This window comes from Colossoma macropomum, unplaced genomic scaffold (genome assembly GCF_904425465.1).
Source record: "Colossoma macropomum unplaced genomic scaffold, Colossoma_macropomum, whole genome shotgun sequence".
Classification (NCBI taxonomy): Eukaryota; Metazoa; Chordata; class Actinopteri; order Characiformes; family Serrasalmidae; genus Colossoma; species Colossoma macropomum.
The window spans coordinates 2,503,709-2,526,004 of record NW_023494800.1 but is presented as its reverse complement, the minus strand read 5'-3'; the positions used below and the strand labels follow the sequence as shown (position 1 = coordinate 2,526,004).

The 22,296-nt window shown below is 39.5% G+C and overlaps 1 protein-coding gene and 1 long non-coding RNA gene across 2 annotated transcripts; one reads left to right on the top strand and one right to left on the bottom strand.

Annotated features, from left to right (window-relative positions):
• Window positions 1-317: 317 nt before the first annotated feature.
• Window positions 318-19,186, bottom strand: faxdc2 (fatty acid hydroxylase domain containing 2). Its single transcript, XM_036587949.1, has 9 exons — window positions 19,082-19,186; window positions 16,757-16,816; window positions 15,565-15,662; window positions 12,503-12,606; window positions 8,791-8,912; window positions 5,882-6,087; window positions 5,502-5,607; window positions 4,545-4,711; window positions 318-826 (listed from the first exon to the last, which is right to left on the bottom strand). Exons 1-9 carry the CDS (start codon window positions 19,169-19,171, stop codon window positions 670-672), a joined length of 1,110 nt encoding a protein of 369 aa, XP_036443842.1. The 5' UTR covers window positions 19,172-19,186; the 3' UTR covers window positions 318-669.
• Window positions 19,187-21,382: 2,196 nt separating this feature from the next.
• On the top strand, window positions 21,383-22,065 carry LOC118820589. The gene is made up of 3 exons (XR_005008260.1): window positions 21,383-21,514; window positions 21,608-21,817; window positions 21,907-22,065. It is a non-coding gene; the product is annotated as an uncharacterized LOC118820589 (long non-coding RNA).
• The last annotated feature ends 231 nt before the right edge of the window (window positions 22,066-22,296 follow it).

The following is a 22,296-nucleotide window of genomic DNA, read 5'->3' as shown; positions in this document are numbered from 1 at the left end:
TGACATTTTGAACATAAACAGCAGGGGGCGATATGACTGTCCTTTTCTATACTCAAAAAAGAGAATGCCACAATAAGAGTCCCTGGGCGAGAAAATGCAAAAATAAGAGTTGCAAATGATTTTAGATGTCACGCTAAATGCATGTCTGCTAAACAATCAAAAATATCTACATAAACTAAAACAATTTTTTTTTAATTATATTAAAACAATTACTTAAAATGATCATCTACTGATATCAGTATCAACCACAATAAATTATTGGTCCTCATATCAGCCCAGAAATTTCATATCTGTGCATCTCTGAAGTTATTTTTTTTAAAAATGCTTAGTCCAGCAAAGCTATCTTTGTTTTAGATTCAGATTTAGAGTCAGAATAAAAGTAATAATAAGTACTTTAGTGTTATTGTCGGTGTTCATTCTCTGGGCTGTTCTATATAACAACGTTAGCAGCATTTTTAGACTTAAACTGGATTGCCTTACATGGATTAAGTCTAGTCTTGGACTAAACTGCAGTGCCAGTGTTGTTTCAACATTGTACTGCCTTTTTAGTCCAGGTTTAAACCTAATCTGGCTCTGAGAAACTGATCCGTATGTGAAATGTAGCTCATGTAATTGATAGTGTTGATCGTGTCAGCTCTAGTCTGGTCCGGTAGAATTCCTCGGCGGTGGTCACTCTGATTTTTTGGGGGGGTCGGGGATGCTCTCGGTGAGCGGCGTCAGGCTCAGCAGCAGCGTGTGTCGCTCGTAGGCTTTGGTCTTGCGGAACTTATCGTCCGTCCCGTGGAGTCTGTCCAGCACCCCCAGGACCCCATAACACTGATTAAACCTGCAGAGACAGCGATTAAAGCGACAGTTCAGCTGATAATGTTCAGTTTCTTCTTTTGTTTGTTTAGTTTTAGCACTGGTGCTATGAGGCTAATGTAGCTAACAAGGAATGGAAGCTTATACGCCACCAGTTAGCACAGTGCTAACTTAACTGCAGGCCTAAATCACTCATCTCAAACCATGTGCAGCTGTTCAGTGTCTCTAAAAGACTCAGAGTGGTTTCTGACACTGCATGATGCACTGTCATCTATAAACATTGATGAACGTACATTAGCATAGCTAAACACAATACATTAGACAATTACCTGCAATAAACAATATAACTGATTTAAATTCAGTTATGAATAATACAATTAACTTCCATCAGGCCCAGTTTCTGATATTACTGATTAATTTTTAATGGTTTAAAACTGTTCTGCACAGACGGCTTAACGTCCAGTGGTTCTCCATGTTCCTTTGGGTGGAAACCAAAACAATGTTTGACTGGAGCGCTAGCCTTTCTTTTACTCTCTTAAAGATGGTTCTTTGAAGGTTCCTTAGTAAAGAACATGGTTCTACACAGTTTTAGCACTGGAGCGACAAGGCTAACGTAGCTAATGGAAGCTTATACCCCACCAATTAGCATAGTGCTAACTTGACTGCAGGCCTAAATCACCACTCATCTCAAAGCATGTGGAGGTGTTCAGTACATTGGCATAGCTGAACACAGTAGCTTAGACAATTACCTGCAATAAACAGTACAACTGTGATCCAAATTCAGGTATGAATAACAGAATTAACAAATACCATCAGGCCCAGCTTCTGATATTACTGATCAATTTATAACGGTTTAAAACTGTTCTGCACAGACGACACGCAACACTCTTAACATCCAGCGGTTCTCCATGTTCCTTTGGGTGGACACCAAAATATTGCTTAACTGGAGCACTGGCCTTTCTTTTACTCTCTTAAAAATGGTTCTTCAAGGGTTCTTTAGTAAAGAAAACAGTTCTATACAGTGTTAGCACTGGCTAATGTAGCTAATAAGTAATGGAAGCTTATACCCCACCAATTAGCCCTGTGCTAACTTAACTGCAGGCCTAAATCATCACTCACCTCAAACTGTGTGGAGCTGTTCAGTGTCTCTAATACACTTGATTGTGGTTTCTGACCCTGTATGACTCACTGTCCTCTATAATCATGGACTAAAGTACATTAGCACAGCTAAACACAGTATAACTGTGATCCAAATTCATTATGAATAACAGAATTAACATAAATCCCATCAGGCCCAGCTTCTGATATTCCTGATTCATTTATAATGGTTTAAAGCTGTTCTGCAGAGACGACATGCACATCTGGAGGACTGAAAAATGTCTGGTGCAGGACTGCACAGCTCGGTCCTGGGGGGTCGGCGTCCAGCACAGTTTGGTGATGTACCTGCTCAAACGCACCTGATTCACCTTGTGTTAATTGCCAGCTTTAGTGGGTGTGTTTGAGCAGGGAAACTGTGCTGGACAGTGGCCCTCCAGGACCAGAGCTGTGCCCCCCTGGACTAGTTGTAATGGTAACTAATTTTTTTTTGTTTCATTTGAATCTACAGCCATGAAAAGAAACAGTGTGTTTACACGCACTCAGTAATCCGATCATAATTAGATCGGAGTGAGGTCTAGAAATCTGATAAAGAGGCTGGATTTCAGCTCAGTAATCAGATTTCTCAGTGCATGGAAACTCTTACTCTGATTTCATTTGGATTTCTCAGTTTGAGCATGTGCCGTACCGGAAATAAACCAGCAGCGTCGCCGCGAGACGCAGCAAAACACTTTTGGAGCGTCGCTGAAACCAAATACATGCTTGACGAAATGAAGGATTTAAATATTCTTCATCTTCTAGATGATGTGTGTTCATATTTTCAGGTAAAGTGGTTTGATGTTTTTTTTAGTTTGAGTTTTACGTTACATTTACGTCTCGTCTTCTTCTGTGAGTTTATTGGCTGGTTGTAAAGTAGAAATCTGACTACTGTCTGACTTATGTTGACCCAGAGTTTCCCCATTATCTGATTACCTAAGTTCATGTAAACGCGTTGATTGGATTACTGACAAAATCTGATTTTCTGCAGTTATCGGATTATTAAGTGCATGTAAACACACTCACTGTAAAAGGTTTTAGAAGCTGAACTATTTTAGAATTTGTTTTTATTTCATTGTTGAGGGCAAAAAGAAATAAGATTATCGGACCATGAAGTCGTCTGATATTTGTCTTGTTGAAGACTCAAGGTTGATGTATTAAAGTTGAACAGTTGCACGTTTGTGGACACATCTATCCACCATTTAACTCCGCCCCCCACATACACATTGCCAAGGTGCCACCAATTACTTGAAACCAACCCCCCCAACCTTCCACCCACTGTGGGTGTCCGTCTGCCCCCTGCCACCTTTCAGCCCCCAGTGTCCTCTTTTTTGGAAACCAAAATATGGTCACCCTGTTAGACTGGTTGTGTAGAGGAATGATTAAATAGATTAAAATACTTATGTCGCGCATTAAAGACAAAAAAAGAGCATTAATTTCATCACTTGGTTTAAATTATTGTGGTATTATTGTGGTAATATCAATTATCAGCCCAACTAATGTCTGTATAGCACTGACAGGTGAACAAGGCTTTTATAAATCAGAATAAAGCCTCTTAAAGCCCCGTGTGGTTGTGCTCGACCCACCGGAGCAGCGCTGCGTTTGTTCAGCTGCTATCTTGTGTAAGTGTGATAAAGGTAAGTAAGTAGGTAAAGGAAACAGGACATGGGTGAACTGCAGTATGTATATAATCACACACGTAATTGCATAACATGTTTGCCTGCTTTATGTTTATGGACTTTACACTAGAGCCTTCAGACACACACAGGGAAATCAATACAAGATTTTCCTCAAGAGTTTCACTGTAAACTCCTCCAAACATACAAACATAAATACAATACCAGTCAAAGTTTGAAACCACCTCATTAAATGTGTTCCTCTTAATCTTAAAGTCATTTTGCTCTTTAAATGCTCAATATTTTTATTTTTTTTTTTACCCCGATTTTCTCCCCAATTTAGTCGTAGCCAATTCCACCCCGCTGGTTAGGACTCCCCCAATCACACGATGCTATCAACGCTAGGAGGGTGAAGGCAGCACAGGCTTCCTCCGAGACCTGTGAAACCAACCACCGCTTTCTTTTCGAGCTGCCGCTCACGCAACGTCACTGGACAGCTGAACGCGCTCGGAGGAAAGCGCCAACCGCCAGATCTGTTACGTCAGCTAACAGACGCCTGCGCTGACTAGCATCGCGCTGAGTGAGTGATGGGGGGAGAAGGAGGGGCCATCCCACCCACCCAGAGAGAGCGAGGCCAATTGTGCTCTCTCGGACTCCCGGCTACGGACGGCTGTAGCATCACCAGGGACCAAACTCGTGATCTCCTGATGATGACGGGGCGACGCTTAGACGGTCGCGCACTTCCTTCAGTTTTAACAAGAAACATCTGACATAGTGCAGCTTTAATCATCACTGTATGACATACGAGCACTGTCAGCACTTCTTTCTGAGCAGCGTAAACTGGATTAGTTCAGCTTTTTTGGTGACTGCATTAGTTCCATGTTCACTGTTATAAAATGTGTAAAACAGTAGAAATAAGTATAACAAAAATCTATATTAGGTGGGTCCAAACTTTTAACTGCTGCCGTTTCTTTAAATAATGTGTTGGTCTGTTACTTGAGGTGGTGGAAGTCGTGGAACTCAGGCGAGGGCAGGAGGGGCAGGTGGTATCCGCAGTGGGAGACGGTTGTGACCAGCAGAGCGATGGTGAACCACAGAGAGGTGGTGGCCAGGTGAGAACCGAGCAGAACAGGACCAATCAGAGCAGGGAACATGTTAGAGCACTAGAGAGAGAGAGAGAGAGAGAGAGAGAGAGAGGGAGGGAGAGGCTTAGTCACTTCGCTCTGAGGTTGTGGTGGAACTACTTTTTTGGAGGAACAAACTGGCAACACTAAAAAACATTAACAACATCCAGAATGGAGTTCTAATAAAAGTAATATCTAGAATAAAGCTCGAATAAAATTACTATTCAAAATAAAGTGCTAATAAAATTAGAATCTAGTACATAGTCCTAATAAAATAATATCCAGAAAAGAGTTCTAATAAAATGAATATTTGGGATGGGGTTCTAATACAATTAATATCTAGAATAAAATAAAAATAACATATAAAAAGTTCTAATAAAATTACTATTTAGAACAAAGTGCTAGTAAAATTTATATTTAGAATAAACCTCAAATAAAACTAACATCCAGGATGGAGTTCTAATAAAATTAACATCTAGAATAAAGCTTAATAAAATCAATATCTAGAATAAAGTCCTATTTAGAGCGTTAATTACTATTAAAATTAAAATCTAGAACAAAGTGCTAATAAAATTAATATCCAGAATAAAGTTCTAACAAAGCTAATATTTAGGACAGAGTTCCAATAAAATTAGTATCTAGAATAAAGTGCTAATAAAGTTAATATTTAGGATGGAGTTCTAATAAATCTAATGTCTAGAATGCTTCGTATTTCCAAAGATGTGATTGAATCTCGAGGGAGATACAAAAATATACCGTAAATACATAATTACAGTACATTATCATTTTTTTTATCCTTTTCCCAAAAAAGCCGAAGCGGGAAACTCACCACGTGTTCGACCGGATGAGCGTAGAGAGACACGACTCCGACCGGCGCCGTCCACTCGTGATGGATCTTGTGGATGTGCTTGTAGAAGGTCGGGTGGTGGAACAGCCTGTGGGTATGAATGTAGAGTGAATACTGAGGAGCTTCTTTCCGGTCTGTATCGTATAAATCACTTCAGAACCTGTTTGTTTTCAGGTCTTTAAAGGTTCAGTGCAGTGATTAGTGTTTCCTACCAAAGCTTTTATAGTCATTAATTAACCTTTAAATTTGGGCAAATTATTGCATGTTATTATTGTCATGCACACTGATGAGGCATTAAGGCTACAGAGCGCAGCCACAGACGGCCAGCAGGGGGTGCTGTGTTTGAGTGTGGCGGTGCTGACCGGTGTGAGTAGTAGAACATTATCTCCTCTAATAGGCCGCAGATGGCCAGTTCCAGCAGAACCCAGTGGAACGTGGGTAGTTCTGGGCCGCAGGGTTCTCCGCGCCACTGCATCAACACGAACGTCAGAACCACCAGCGGCACAGACAGGAACACCTGGTTAAACAGAACCGTCTTCACAGCCTGTCGCAGCCTCACCGGGTCCACCTGCAGGGGGAGCACTTCGTTACAGCTCTGCTCTGTTTCACAAACACTGATTCTACATTTTTATATTCTTTATTTAAACAGACAGAGAATCTATACATACAGAAAAAAACAAAAATTAATAATAATAATAATAATAATAAACAAATACTGTATTAATAATAAGAATAGTAAAAATCATTCTGACCACCTCCTTGTTTCTACGCTCATTGTCCATTTTATCAGCTCCACTTACTATATAGGTGCACTTTGTAGTTCTACAGTTACAGACTGTAGTCCATCTGTTTCTCTGATACTTTGTTAGCCCCCTTTTACCCTGTTCTTCAGTGGTCAGGACCCCCATGGACCCTCACAGAGCAGGGACTATTTGGGTGGTGGATCATTCTCTGTAACACTGACGTGGTGGTGGTGTGTTAGTGTGTGTTGTGCTAGTCTGAGTGGATCAGACACAGCAGTGCTGCTGGAGTTTTTAAACACCTCAGTGTCACTGCTGGACTGAGAATAGTCCACCAACCAAAAATATCCAGCCAACAGCGTCCTGTGGGCAGCATCCTGTGACCACTGATGAAGGACTAGAGGATGACCAACACAAACTGTGCAGCAGCAGATGAGCTATCGTCTCTGACTTTACATCTACAAGGTGGATGGACAAGGTAGGAGTGTCTAATAGAGTGGACAGTGAGTGGACACAGTGTTTAAAAACTCCAGCAGCACTGCTGTGTCTGATCCACTCCGACCAGCACAACACACACTAACACACCACCACCACGTCAGTGTTACTACAGTGCTGAGAATGACCCACCACCCAAATAGTACCTGCTCTGTGAGGGTCCATGGGGGTCCTGACCACTGAAGAACAGGCTAACAAAGATGGACTACAGTCTAACTGTAGAACTACAAAGTGCTCCTATTTGGTCAGTGGAGCTGATAAAATGGACAATGAGTGTAGAAACAAGGAGGTGGACCTTTTTGGGTTTTCCATTAGGCAAAATTGGTACTTGGTACTTTTTTGCTACCATCTCAGTTGAGGTTCCAACTTCCAAGCGAGCTGAGCCGACACCAAAAGGTGAGATAAAAACACTGTAGACTGCTGATTGGTCAGAGAGAACTGCTAAAACCTGTGCTAACGTTAGCTACCAGGTTAGCGTAGCCTCTTGAGTCGCCTTTGAGCACCAGAATCGTCTCGTCGTCTAAACTCTGATGGATTTTCCCAACTGTGCTGTTTTTTTCAGCAGTCTTTTGTCTCACTGCCATCAGCCTCTTCTGAACGAAAACTGGCTCCTTCACGTCTCGGCAGTTTTATTTGGCAACACTATGGTGACTGGTTACATTGAGGAGGCGCTGTATCTGCAGTGGAAAACAAAGTAGCTGGTACCAAAAGCGAGTCGAGCCGAGTCGAGTCGAGCCGGTACACTGCAGTGGAAAAGCAGCGACTGTAATGATCCATCTGCTTCCCGACAGCCAGGAACAGAACAACGTTTAATCGTTTCCCATGACTTGCACTCCAATAACTCTTACCTGATAATGGATAAATGAAGGAGTGAGGAGTAAAAGGCATGTGCAGTTAGACCATATCTGACCTTCGATAGCATATGAAAGGCTGTCGTGAGTGAATGGCACACGAGATCGCTGACCTTTATTATAATTTCCTGACTATATCTGAGATATCGACCAGCGTGCAGTAACTCGGCGTGCTGAGCGTTTTCTTTATCAGTAATAACACCGTTATCTGTAACAACACAGCTATCAGTAATAACAGCTCTTATCCCCGCAGAACTGATTGTCTTCTGTGAAACAAACGCTGCAGGACCTTTGCACATGCACACAGATAAATGAGGGAAAACAGATTTTTGACCAAAAACAGCCACCAACAGTCACCAACCTGTCTGTGTTTTCCAGCACACTGCAGTTATTTAAATGGAAATTACAGAGATTTTTCCCAACTTCCTCCACAATTAAGTGGTTAAGATGTGGTTTCGTTCAGAGTGGTTTGGTGTGAAACGCTCTGCTCTAGAGAAACTGAGTTGGTTATGAATGGTTATGAATTCACTGCCTGATGACTGAGACACTGTTTTATGATAGTTTTGAAAACGTAAACTCTATTCATGGTGGAGGGATACATGCAGGGCACTGTGAGGCAAAATAGTCCCCAAAGAAAACTTATTATTTCAGATTTTCCACTATTTTCCATCATCAACATTCCATATAAACTCAGAAGACTCGTGTAGGTTCACTGGTGGTTCTGGATAGTAAATAAAATGTGTATATTTGTGTTGTAGTCATGGCGACCCCTGGTTCCTATCACCACCATTGTAAAGACATCTGAACCATTTCACACCAAACCACTCTGAATCAGTCTGTTTACAACTGAAATACTGAATTATGAAAAAAATGGTGAAAAAACAGTGGAATTCCATTTATTAAGAAAAACCTTATATTATAATCAGTTTTGTAAAACCAGCACTAGGAGAAATTCTCTTGTGAATAAAGATTCTGATAATAATAACAATAATTACAATAATCAAAACAATGGTGATGTAATTCTGAATTGTACCAAAATACTTAAATTGTGGTGAAATGTGGGTTTTAATGATGTACCGATTAGTTACCTAAAGAATCATTATCTAATCTAATCAAATCACTGTAAGATCAGAATCTAACACTGTCTCAGTCCGTGTAGGTAGAGCTGATGGAGAGAATTCCTACCGGATTGTTCTTGTCGGTCTGGATCCTGTAGCGGGTGATGAAGCTGGGCTTTCCTGTCGTATCCACCACCATCAGGAATGCATTAAACAGCCAGAAGGAGAAGGTGGGAACCAGCATAGTCCCTGATCACACACAGAGATGAGTACATAAAGTTGATTCTGACTCTTTTGGTCGTATAAACCCAGATACAGAAGTTATAGAACAGAAAATCTGTTGACCTGATATACACTTATAATACAAGCCAATTATAGTCTCTGCCTGGTCACCATGGATACCATAAACTCTTGGAGAAAGTAAGTGGGGCTGCTTTTTTCAGTGTGACGCTGCTGTGGTGTATGAGGAGTATTAAACTTCAGAAGAACAATGTTCTCTCAGTCTGTCTCATCCAAACAGCTGCACTGTTAGAGCGGATCAGCATCAGAATGCTGTCCCTAATCGGTCAGAAGCCTGTCCTCGTTTGGTCGGAATGCTTTCCCCACTCAATTGCTCAGAAGCTCAGCAGTCACTGGTTAGAAGGCTGTCCCTGATTGGCCAAAAGCTCAGCCCTTATTGGTCAGAATGCTTTCCCTGATCAGTCAACAGTCTACCCCTGATCGGTCAGAATGTTTTCCCCAATTGGTCAATAACATGTCCATGATCGGTCAGAAGCTTGTGTCCGATTGGTCGGAATGCTTTCCCCAATTGGTCAACAGCCTGTCCCCGAACGGTCACAAGGCTGTCTCTGAATGAGACAGAGCTCAGAAGCTCAGCCATGGCTGATTACATGACTGTCGCTCAGAAGCTCAGCAGTCATTGGTCAGAAGGCTGTCCCTGTTTGGACAAAAGCTCGACCCTGTTTGGTCCGGGAGCTGTTTATCATCTGAAATCATAAACCTAACCTGTCCTGGAGCAGGTCAGGTGTGCAGCATAAGTTGCCATGGTGATACAGCTCAGTAAAAAGGGAGACAGAAAATTCAGGGTTAGATCAAACTAAGCGTAGAGTTAGCGGGTTATACAGGAGATTCTGCTTCACGAGACCCCAGGTGGAGGAAGTGCTGGTTATTTTGTATAATAATAATAATAACAAAGAAATAATAAAAATAATAATATAATGGACATTGGAGTCAGAACTACACAGTTCCTGCGCTGTTCTGGAACGGACAGATAAAATATCCAGGTTTCAATTTGAGTCTTTATCACATCGGATTTCAGAAAAAGCTCATCAATAAATTCTCTCAAACAAAAAATGAATTAATAAAAATAAACTGCTGCTCAGTATCCGCTGGTGACAGTGACAGCTTTCTTTCTGTTTGTCCTTTTTTAAGCCAGCTCCCCAATAAATTAAACATTTTTATTTATTATACACTTTTATTCTATTTTCATGAGCAGATTTTGCCATAAAACAAAAAAATGAGGAAATGACAATGATATGGATTATATTGTAATTGAGCCAAATAGAGCATTATGCAAAAGTTTGGACACTTTTTGGTCAAATTACATGTGATGTGGAAACACATTCTCTACAGAGAACAAACTTCTGGACATGGTAATGTACAATTACTGTTTATTTATTGAATTTAACATATTGGAAGAAATAAGAATCTAACAGGCATTAAGTCTCTCTCTCTCTCTCTCTGTGGAGATATATATATATATATATATATATATATATATATATATATATATATATATATATATATATATATATATATATATATATAGTTTCTTGGATGATTATTGCGCTGGTTGGTGTAAGACAAAGTTCAATGTCAATGGACAATAATATCTTAGTCAGCATTCTGAATGGACTAAGCTTAATCCTTGTCTTGGAAAGTTGTATGCATGCCACATTTTATGTTTTTTTCCAGTAAGTTCAATTTCACAAATAAATAGAAACTAAGTTTGTTCCATTTTATCAAGATTAAAGAAACCTGTGATTTGACCGGTGGTGCCCAAACTTTTGCATAAGAGTGCCCTGAAGTTTGATGAGCGTGCCGTTCTTTGGGCATGTTAACTGTTCCAGTCGAGTTGGGTAATGACAGTCAGTCATGTTGGGTAATTTAATGACATCAAGCTGTTACACCACATATCTGAAACTGACCAACAGTGACCTTTAAAGGCAAAGTCCAGAAAAGCACACTCTCTGACCGAGTTCAGGTCTTTGTGAACCTGAATAACACTGAATCTATTGTAAACTGGGCCAGGTTGTTTGTTTTGTGGCTGGAAGAGGATACAGCTTCTCCCAGAGGACCATCACACTGTCGCCCATTCAGCTGAGGAAGAATGGACGAATGTTTTTTCCTAAACTGTTATTCAGAGTAACTCTGCGAAAGTTCAGTTTTTATAGGACGAAGTTTAAAAGTCTGTTCCACCCAAAACCTGTAAGTGTAGAACAGTTAGCAATGCTTTAGCTACGGACGGGCAACACGGCGAGAGTCAAACTCCACGATACTTAAACCTGTTCATGATACAAGAGAGTATTAATGTAAATCTTTAGGCAGTTACGTGATTAACTATGTAATTAAGTGACTGCATTGAAATAATTTGGCAAATCAGTAACAATATAGTGTTTTTTGCTAAATCATTTTAAAAATACTCGAGCAAGATGAACATACACTACTATTCTTAAACCTTGTTTTGAGCATCAGAGCAAAATTATATATATATATATATATATATATATATATATATATATATATATATATATATAAAATTTACATGATGCCTGTAATGCATTTTCTGTGGATCTATGCATAAAAGAGTCCAGTAAAATTGCATGTATTGAATGTATATGGGGCAGAATTGGGGTCTTACTTTGGGGGCCTTAAGTGTAACAGCATGTTAAACTAACCCCCCCATGGGGAGGCTGTACTTTAGCCCGTCTGGCTCTCACTGTGAGCCGTTTATCTGCTTCTAAACGCTGCTATTTTACACACAGCAAGAGGAGATTAAAATAATACAGGAGTGAATTCTGTACAGCTCAGTATTCAAAAACACTTAATGAGAAAAATAGTTTTATGGCACAAAAACAGACTTTAGGGTGAATCTGGAGAAACATATGTTTGCTGTCAAAATTCACAGATGATGTTGCTATGGGAACATGAGAAGATGACCTGTTTATCTACATAAAATATCTGTTCCATTTGACCCTCACTCACTCCGGTGCATCACTCAGTTAGTTTACTTTAAGGTTTGTGAGCAAGTTTATACCAGCAAAATGGCTGAACACTTAGTACAGCAATTAAATAAAGACAAAAAGTGTCAGTGAGGTGAATCACCGCTTTTTATAAAGCATCAAAAAACTCAGTGCTAACTGGCGCCCTCTGGAGGTGAATTTTCACCCTGCTAAATGTGAGTGAGTGAATGACAAGCCAGTTTCAAAAGGAATTTCCCATCTAAAAAATACTAAAATCAACCATTTAAGAAGAAACAGGGAGGAAAAATCTAACAGGATGTCAAACTAAATTAAACATTAATAAAATAAGATGCCATAATAAACCACCATCAGCTATTATTATTATTACTGTGTAGTTCATACAGTTACTGGACGCTGGTTACTGTTGCTGTTGTCTATAAATGGTCTGTTCTATGTTCAGTGTACTAGAAGCACTGACCATATCCATGACATTAGTGTTCATATGTGTTTGTGGATTCAAACAGAGAACTAAAGTGTGTTTATGGACAGAAATCACACATTAAAGTACACAAAGTCCAGCACTAGTCCAGTTCTCACCGAATATGAACAAGGCTGCCTCGTTTCCGTTAAAAGCGACGTAAAGCTTGGTCCACTGCGTCTGCCAGAAATCTCCAGATGCTCCCCAAAACCTCTGAAGATGCCTAAAGAACCAACACAGGCTTTTACACCAACCATTTCAATTCATCCAACCACACAACAAACTATTATTCCTATGATTTACATATTTACGCCAAAATATGACTGATATTCAAAGCTGGATGGTCTTCACTCTGTAGGAGGCACTGTTATGGCAGGTGGCATCAAATGAATGCAGTACTTTTAGATAATTAGATCATTTCTTATTCGTTGCTTGTGAGCTGGATTTATATCTAATCTACACTCTTAAAAAGATGGTTCCCCAAGGGTTCTTGAGTAAAGAAATGGTTCTATATAGAGTCAAAGGACCCTTTGCATGGTTAAATGTTTTTGCGTGGTGAAATGGTTCTTCAGATTGATGCAGAATGTGTTCTGTACGGCACCGAAAGGGTTTTTCTACACTCTTAAAGATGGTTCTAAATACCATAGAACCATGAGTATTCAAGAACCATGTGCATACTTATAGTTCTCTGCATGGTAAAAATGGTTCTTCAGACTGATGGAGAACCATACACACTTGAACATGACGTTTTTTCAAGGGTTCTTTAGTAAAGAAAATGGTTCTACACAGAACCATGAACATTCAAAGAATCCTTTGCAAGGTTAAATGGTTCTTTGCATTGTGAAAGGGTTCTTAAGGATGTGCTGTGTATGATTCTATATAGAACCTTTTTGAAAATGGTTCTATATAGCACCAACAAGGGTTCTGCTATTGTTACAATGTCAAGAACCTTTTTGAAAAGGATTCTATACAGCATATTCTCCACCAATCTGAAGAACAATTTTACCATGCAAAGAACCTTTTAATCAAGCAAATGGTTCTTCGAGTGCTCATGGTTCTATATAGAACCATTTTCTTTACTAAAGAACCATTTTCAAAAAGGTTCTATACAGCATATTCTCCACCAATCTGAAGAACAGTTTTCCCATGCAAAAAAACTTTTAATCTTGACATTGTAACAATAGAAGAACCTTTTTGGTGCTATATAGAACTATGTTCAAAGTGGTTCTACATAGAACCATGGACACTCAAAGAACCCTTTGCATGGTTAAATGGTTCTTTGCATTGTGAAAGCGTTCTTAAGAATGTGCTGTACATGATTCTATATAGAACCTTTTTAAAAATGGTTCTCTATCGCACCAAAAAGGGTGCACCAAAGTCGCACCAAAGAAGAACCCTTTTGGTGCGACAGAGAACCATTTTTAAAAAGGTTCCATATAGCACATTCTCCACTAATCTGAAGAACCATTTCACCATGCAAAGACCCTTCTAATCATGCAAAGGGTTCTTTGAGTGTTCATGGTTCTATGTAGAACCATTTTCCTTACTACAGACCCCTTTAGAAAAGTAGCTCCACTGCAGTGAAGCGGATTTACTGACTTTTCTTTTTTTGTTCATGATCAATAACACGATTCAGTGAATCTGCACTGAATGCAGAAGTCATGGAGGAACAGTCTGAACCTCTGAGAGCTCAGACACCAAGCAGAGCAGAGAAAACAGGGCCAAACTCGCCGATCAATAAACCAACGCACAGCTTTGATTTAATCTGACACAGGTCAACTACGGGGGCTAAACCGGCCCCTAATGATTCCAATAAGGGGCAGAGTGAAACTAAAAACAACCAGCATCCGCAATTCAAACACGAGAAACCATAATTTGTAATTAAACCACTAAACATGAAAAATCCCCCTTTCCCCAAACGCAGTCGATCAGCCAGGACTTAGTTGTAGCGCTGGAGCTACGAGGCCAATAAAGCTGGTACTGGACGCTTACACCCCATCAGTTAGCATGGTGCCAACTGTATTCCTGAATCATCACTTATCTCAAACTGTGGAGCTGTTCAGTGTCTCTAATAGTCTTGATTCTGTGGTTTCTGACTCTGTATGACTCACTGTTATCTATAAACATGGACTAAAGTACAGACAAAAGTCAGGCTAAGGCGCTGCTACCATTATAAGCAATTCTAATGTACTTTAGTCCATGTCTACCACAAATTAATGGCCTTAAAGAAAATATAACATTCAATCATATTTTCTATTATTACTGTTATTAAACGTTATCACCCGTCTAGCACTCTGAGCTGCAACCTGTATAAAAAAGGTGCTTTATAAATAAAGATTACTTATTACTGTTATCATTACTATTAGCAGTAGTAGTAGTGTACACTGTTAGAAATAAAGGTTCTGTTCAGGTACATTTTTCATTCGTCAAGGTACAAACAGTGTAAATGTTCCCTCAAAGCTCCAACAGTGGGTTTAAGGTCTGATTGTGAACCTTAAATAAGTTTTTCCAGGTGAAAAGTTCGTATTTGTACCTTTTCATAACCGAATGTTTTAAACAGAACAGTAAAATAAAAGCCTGGAGACGAGACGGGGTGTGTGGAGTCAGTACAGCTTAGAACATATCATTTCAGTGGATTATGGTTCAGTTATGTTCCCTGACTAAAGGGACTGAGATGGAGCCTTGAGGGAACCACCCCAGCGACAGTTTAGTACCTTTTTAATAGTAGTAGTATTAGTAACAATAGTCCTGGTAGTATTAATATACAGTGTCAGAAACCACAAAATCAAGTCTATTAGAGATACTAAACTCCACACGCTTTGTGGCAGCCGATGCTTTAGGAACCATGCTAATGGATGGGTTATAAACTTCCATTACACTCTCAGAATTAAAGGTACTAAACAGTCACTGGGGTGGAACCCTCAAGGCTACATATTGTACCTTTGAGGGAACATTTACACTGTTTGTACCTTGATGAATGAAAAATGTACCTGCACAGAACAGTGTATTTGTCAGCTACATTAGCCCCGTAGCTCCAGTGCTAAAACTAAAGAATTTTAGACTCCAAACATGGTTTGGCTGATTTTGGGTAGGAGGAGGAAAAATTGGGTAAACCTGATTTATTGACAATCACTATAAAATCCATCCACAGAATTCAAAGCTTTGCACAGGAAACTGTTACCATGTCACAGAGTTCCGGAAAGCGATGAGGAAGAACAGTCCTGATCCGATGACGAAAGCAGCCTTTTTCACCGAATCCCACAACCCACCAGTGGTTTCCTAAAGAGACAAAAATCAACCAGCAGCACAATCAGAGATATCAGCTAATAACAGCTAATAACAAAACACTGTCATAAAGTGTTTAACCCCATCAAACCTTCTGTACAGCAGCCAATCCATTTACCTGTTTAAGTAATTAAAAAAGGTTTTTAAAAATCCTTCCATAATTAAATGGTTAAGCTGTAAACAGAGTCGTTCAGAGTGGTTTGGTGTGAAATGCTCTGTTCTAGAGTCAGAACTGTTCACAGTGGTGGTGATAGGAACCAGGCGTCCACCTCTAAAAGCTCCCTCACAGAAAGTTACTACATGAAATGGTTATGAAGTCACTGCCTGATGACTGAGACACTGTTTTAGGTGAAATAGTCCCCAAAGAAATATAATTTTTCAGATTTTCCACTATTTTACCACCATCAACATTCCTGCCTGATATCTGAGACATTATTTAACGATGGTTTTGAGAAGATTTTGGCTTAAAATATATATTAATCTATTCATGGTGGAGGGATACATGCAAGATGTAATGAGGCAAAATAGTCCTGAAAGAAAATAAAATGTCTATATCTGTGTTGTAGTCATGGCGACCCCTGGTTCCTATCACCACCACTGTAAAGACATCTGAACCATTTCACACCAAACCTCTCTGAATCTCTCTGATTACATCTGTTATGTTATGAGTTATGAAAAATTGTGAAAAATCAGTGGAATTTCATTTATTAAGAAAAATCTAGCTTATGTAGCTACACTCTTAAAATGATGGTTCTTCAAGGGTTCTTTAGTAAAGAAAATGGTTCTATATAGAACCATGAACACTCAAAGAACCCTTTGCATGATTAAATGGTTCTTTACATAGTGAAACAGTTCTTCAGAATGAGGAAGAATGTGCTGTAGAACCATTTGCAGCACATTCTCCATCAATCTGAAGAACCGCTTCACTGTGCTTGAACTTGAGTGTTCATGATCCTATAGAGAACCACTGTCTTTACTAAAGAACCCTTGAAGAACCATCTTTTTAGAGTGTACTTTAATCTAAATTAGTACTACTACTTATAATAATAGCCTGAATATTAATACCAGTGTTTCAGTCAGTAACTCACCTGTGGTCTGGGCCTGCGGTCATGTTGCTGTGAGGTGGATGGAGCCTCCATTTCCTTTACCTACACACACATAGAACTCATTTAGAACTCATTTAGAACTTATTAGACTGATTAGCCATGAACACAGAGCTGATTACAACATCACTCATCAGTTATTAACCATCTGATACAGAACTAATGTAACTTTACACTGACAGAAAAGATCTACAGTAAGACAGACACAGTGGGGTCCAGAAGTCTGAGAGCAGCAGTGAAACCGCTTCTATTCTACATCCTTTTCTGATTTAATGGGAAGTTTTTCATTACAAATTCTAGTATCAGCATAACAACCGGAGCGAAAAGTAGAATCTTTGAAACTAACATTTCAGAATTTCTTAGTATTTGGTGGTGTGTCCCTATTTTGCTTTAATGACAGCGTGCAAATCGAATCCACCTGAGAGTCGTCTGAACATGAACAAGACCTCAACATCAGTTTCACACATTTGCTTCAGTCTGAATTGTGACGCAGAAATAGCGCAGCATTCCAGATATTCCTTCATTTTATTTGTCAAAACTTCTTTTTTTTATTTCTTTTTTTTTTATTTGTTTTCAAGTTTAAATGAAAAAAATCCCAGATAGATTTTTAGAGGTCTCAGACTTTTGGACCCCACTGTAAGATTTTTATAGTACTCTATAATAATCTACACTTAGTATAATATTCCTATAGTATAAGTCTTACTGTAAACTCTAATACGTGTGTAGTAGGGTCACTCTGGGGAAAGACGCCCCCTGGTGTAAGATGTACACCCCCTCATTTTCTCTCCTGATGGGGACGAATCTAATCAAATCTAATCTCGATACATTTACTGAATTTCTTTGGTCTAATTCTGAAACTTCTTCTGGATCACTGTGTTCTGGAGATTCATTCTCACAGAAAACTGTTGAATTCTGGGTGAGAGTGATCTGTGCAGTGACTATATCATTGTACTATTATACTACATTATTGATTATTGATATATTATTATTGATTAGTGATTATATAAGTTGTAGAGGTGAAAATGTAAAGTTAGTCCTTTTGGGGTAAAAAGTCCCCCAGACAAGGTGCAAAAGACCCCCTTTATCAGACTGGCCTGGAAATATTGCTTAGATTTTCATCATAAAGACACAAAATTGTTTACTGGAGTTTCACGGTCATTAACAGTAGCTGTAGTGCTCGTTAGCTGGAATTGTTAGCGTCTCATTGGAGATCAGAGATTCTGAGTTAACGAGCTTAACAGCTCAGCAGAAATTCCATCACTGCCTGATCTTTTCTGTGTAATAATCATTTTACTGAACAGGTAAATGACTCTTACTGCCATATTTAAATTGCTACTGCTTTTTACTGCTATGATGATAACAGTAATAATGATAACAACTAATTATAATTACCAAATTATTAGATAATGTCATTATTTAATTCATGTTCGTCTGAAGAGTTCAACGCCTCTAAAAGCTCCCTCCCATAAAGTTATTACATGGAATGGTTATGAATTCACTGCCTAAAGCCTGAGACCTTGTTTCACAGTAGTTTGGTGATAAAAAAAAAAAACCTGATCTAAAAATTATTTTATTATTTGTATTGATTTTATTAATTGATTTTAGTCAATTTATTTTAATCAATTTATGGTGGAGTGATACAAGAAGGGTGTTGTGAGGCAAAATAGACCCCAAAGAAAAAATGTACTTATTTTATCAGACTGACCACTATTTTACCATCGACAGTACACAAATATAAACTCAAAGCATGTGTAGGTTCACTATAGATTTTGGACAGTAAATATATATTGGCTACATTTGCATTGCAGACATCAGGACGTCTGGTTCCCATCACCACCACCACCACAGTAAAGACATCTAAGTAAGTTTCTCTATGGATGAACCATTTCACATTAAACCAATCTGAATGTCTTTGTTTATTTCTCAACCAAAAATTTAAAAAATCAGTGGAATTGCCCTTTAAGAGGGCATTTTCTCCCATATAATTGTCTTAATTTACTAAATGTTCTTACAGAAAGTCCTGTAGCTTTACTGTAGATCTTATATTTCATTAGAAATCTGTCATTTTAGCTCACATAACCTCTAAAACATGAGCTCAAACGTGTTAAACTGAGCTGAAAGAGGCTTCATCTGTAAATCTGCATTAGTGCTGCTTCAGCTCAGACTGACTGAAACAGGCCTGGAGCTGTTTAACATGTTTCAGAACACTAATAAACTCTTATAAACACGCTCAGCCTCCAGAATAAAGACTCTATTAACACATAAACATGTTCCTCCTGCGTCACAGCCTGATTAAACCTCTGTACTCACCTCTTTACTCTCCTCCGCTGGATGTAAACAGCCCTCCTGCTGCTCCTCTGTCTCCGGCTGCAGCCTGTTTACCGGGTTTATCTGCGCCATGCGGCGCTTCTGATTGGCTGCTCGCCTCCCAGCTGACCTTCAGAGGCCCCGCCCCCTTCCCTTTCCCTTCATCACCTTTACCTGTGCACAGGTGAGAGCGGCTGCAGCCTGTTCACCCTCAGCTTCAGGGAAAAATATGAACCTTTACTCTTTAATACCAGTGTTGAATGACCGGGAGATAAAATTTGTTTTTCTAAATGCGGCTCTTTGGCGACCCCCTCTGGCGACTCAGCGCCAAAACACCAATTTGACACTAAACTTTACACATTACGGCGTTTCTTTGAACGTATTTCACATCTATCAGTATATAACATGAGCAGAGCTCTGAACATAAATCTGACATAAAAGTCTGTAGAGTCAGAGTTTCGGAGTTTTTTCTGAAATTAAGGTGTTAATAGTGAGTTTGTTTTACACTAGATGTTGAACGTTGCTGTGAGGATTTGATTGAGCATTAGTGAGGTCAGTTACTGATCTTGGATGGTCAGTTCTGGATCACTCCAACTCATCCCAAAGGTATTGGATGGAGCTCCATCACTCCAGAGAACACAGCTCAGCTGCTCCACAGCCCAATGCTGGGGGGCTTTAAACTTTATCTATTTATCCATCTATCTGTCTGTCTGTCTGTCTTTCTGTCTGTCTATTTAACTATCTGTCTGTCCATTTATCTGTCTATTTATCTATCTGTCTATTTATCTATCTATCTATCTATGTATCTATCTGCCTATCTGTCTGTTCATCTATCTGTCTATTTATCTGTCTGTCTATCTATCTGTCTGTCTATCTGTCTGTCTGTCTATCTATCTGTCTGTCTGTCTATCTGTCTGTCTATCTATCTGTCTGTCTATCTGTCTATCTATCTGTTTGTCTGTCTATCTATGTCTATCTATCTGTCTGTCTGTCTATCTATGTCTATCTATCTGTCTGTCTATCTGTCTATCTATCTGTCTATCTATGTCTATCTATCTGTCTGTCTATCTGTCTGTCTATCTATCTGTCTATCTATCTGTCTGTCTATCTGTCTGTCTGTCTATCTGTCTGTCTATCTATCTGTCTGTCTGTCTGTCTATCTATCTGTCTGTCTATCTGTCTATCTATCTGTTTGTCTGTCTATCTATGTCTATCTATCTGTTTGTCTGTCTATCTATGTCTATCTATCTGTCTGTCTATCTATCTGTCTGTCTATCTATCTGTCTAATAATGTCTATCTATCTGTCTGTCTATCTATCTGTCTGTCTATCTGTCTATTGCACTTTATACCACAGGTGTTGTCACAAAGCAGTTTTACAGAAGAATCTGGGTCTGAGCCCCAGTGAGCGTCACCAATGGCAGCAGTGGCAGGAAAAACTCCCTAAGAGCAAGAACCACTGAGAGGAACCAAGACTCAGAAAGGGAACCCATCCTCCTCTGGTCGACACTGGAGAGCAAACAATAACACACGAGCAAAATCAACAGAGAATAATGTTTTAACATCAGTATAAAATATTAAAATACAGAAATGGGGAGAAACAGGTGAAGCAACGGCTCTGATTAAATAGAGTCTGCGCAGCAGCATCGTCAGGAGGGTCAGTTCATGCAGGTGTGGTTTGCACAGCGTTATACAGTGAGAAGCTCCATGGTGGTCAAACTGGTCCAGAAGGCAGGCGAGCAGTGGGCACAGGATGGGCAGCTGTTCAACCGGAAGCAAAACAGAGAGAGTTAGTTCTGTTGGTCAGTGCTTTTCTACAGAGAGTAAAGCTGAATCAGCAATCAGTGACCTAAACAGACTGAATACACCCAACTGCTTGTTACAGGAGAATTCAGAGAACCAGGATTTGGTCTAATAAAAAGATTCAGTGAGAATCTGTCACTGAATCATGATTGTGAAGAATGGACAGGAATTCAAAAATAACCCAATGCAAATTCACTGCTTTAGGCTTCGATTCAGAGCAGAACGGAAAAGCTAGATGCAAAAAATAGAGACGCCTCAGCAGATAAATCGACACTTCTATGAGCCACATGACCAGTGAAGACACCACTAACGGGTGTCTGAAACCGCAGCATACACTATATTTATAATTGTTCGAATTTACACAGTTACATCAACTACCAGTGAACCAATGGCTGTCTGACTTGCTGTGTTTTTTGTATCTCAGTGGTTTGTGTTTGTTTGCGCCTTCAGTCTGATGTTAGTAGAGTCTGACCATGCTCGGACAGAAAGCTCCTCTTTACACGCCTCATAACAGGAAATATGAGACTGATGTTCCTCTAACTGCAGCATGACTCGCGTATCTCTGTCTTTCAGAATGTCTGCGAGGCTCTTAATCTGTCTGATTGTTTGTGTTGGTGAATCTACAGTCTTCAGTGGTGAGTTAATAAATGACTGTCATTTGATGGGATAGAGTGAGTGAAAAGGAGAGCAGAATTTACTTCAGTACATTTGTTTCTGTCTCTCTTTAGGAGCAGTTACTCAAATTGCTCCAGGGGATGATGTTTCTTTAAGCTGCCCCTCCAGCACTGGACAGGATCGTTGGGAAGGACCTCAATCCAGCAACACAATGAGAGTCAATTTAAACAGGACAGAATATCTACTTATAAAAAACTTTCAAGTTCAGAATAAGGGAGAGTATGTCTGCCACAGTGACCATATAAAATTTGAACTGAAAGATGGTAAACAGTTGTATAGCTATGTACATATTTACATAATAATAATAATAATAATAATAATGCCTGCAAAATACTTTGTATGTTTATTTCAGCATCATCAAATGACGAGTCGGTTTTGTTTCGAGCCAGTGAGGGAGATTCACTCTTCCTCTTCTGCAAAAATCTGCTCTCTACACCCTTAAGGGCTGCCTGGTACTGGAGACCCCACCATTCAGATAAAACTCTCACCCTTGGACTGAACTCTGCTCACTTTGGGAAACGGCTCCATTTCAGAAATAAGGACAACGACTTTTCTTTAAACATCTCAAGTATAAACTGGGGCGACTCTGGGAGATATGAATGTCAACGTTCATCTCAGCGCAAGACTTCCTTTGAACTTGTGGTGGTGAGAGGTACCTAACCGTCCTTTCTGTTCAACCTTATTGCTGATTGCTCAAACAGGTCAGTGCTAACGTTACACACAAAACTGAACTGAAATGTCT

What these genes read in the sequence shown, in the direction of transcription:
- faxdc2 (XM_036587949.1), bottom strand. Translation starts at nt 19,171, where the DNA reads ATGGCGCAGATAAACCCGGTAAACAGGCTGCAGCCGGAGACAGAGGAG. An exon ending in ACCGCAGGCCCAGACCACAG is followed by an intron (nt 15,663 to 16,756) that starts GTGAGTTACTGA and finishes TTGTCTCTTTAG; the next exon opens with GAAACCACTGGTGGGTTGTG. An exon ending in AGACCGACAAGAACAATCCG is followed by an intron (nt 6,088 to 8,790) that starts GTAGGAATTCTC and finishes CTCCCCCTGCAG; the next exon opens with GTGGACCCGGTGAGGCTGCG.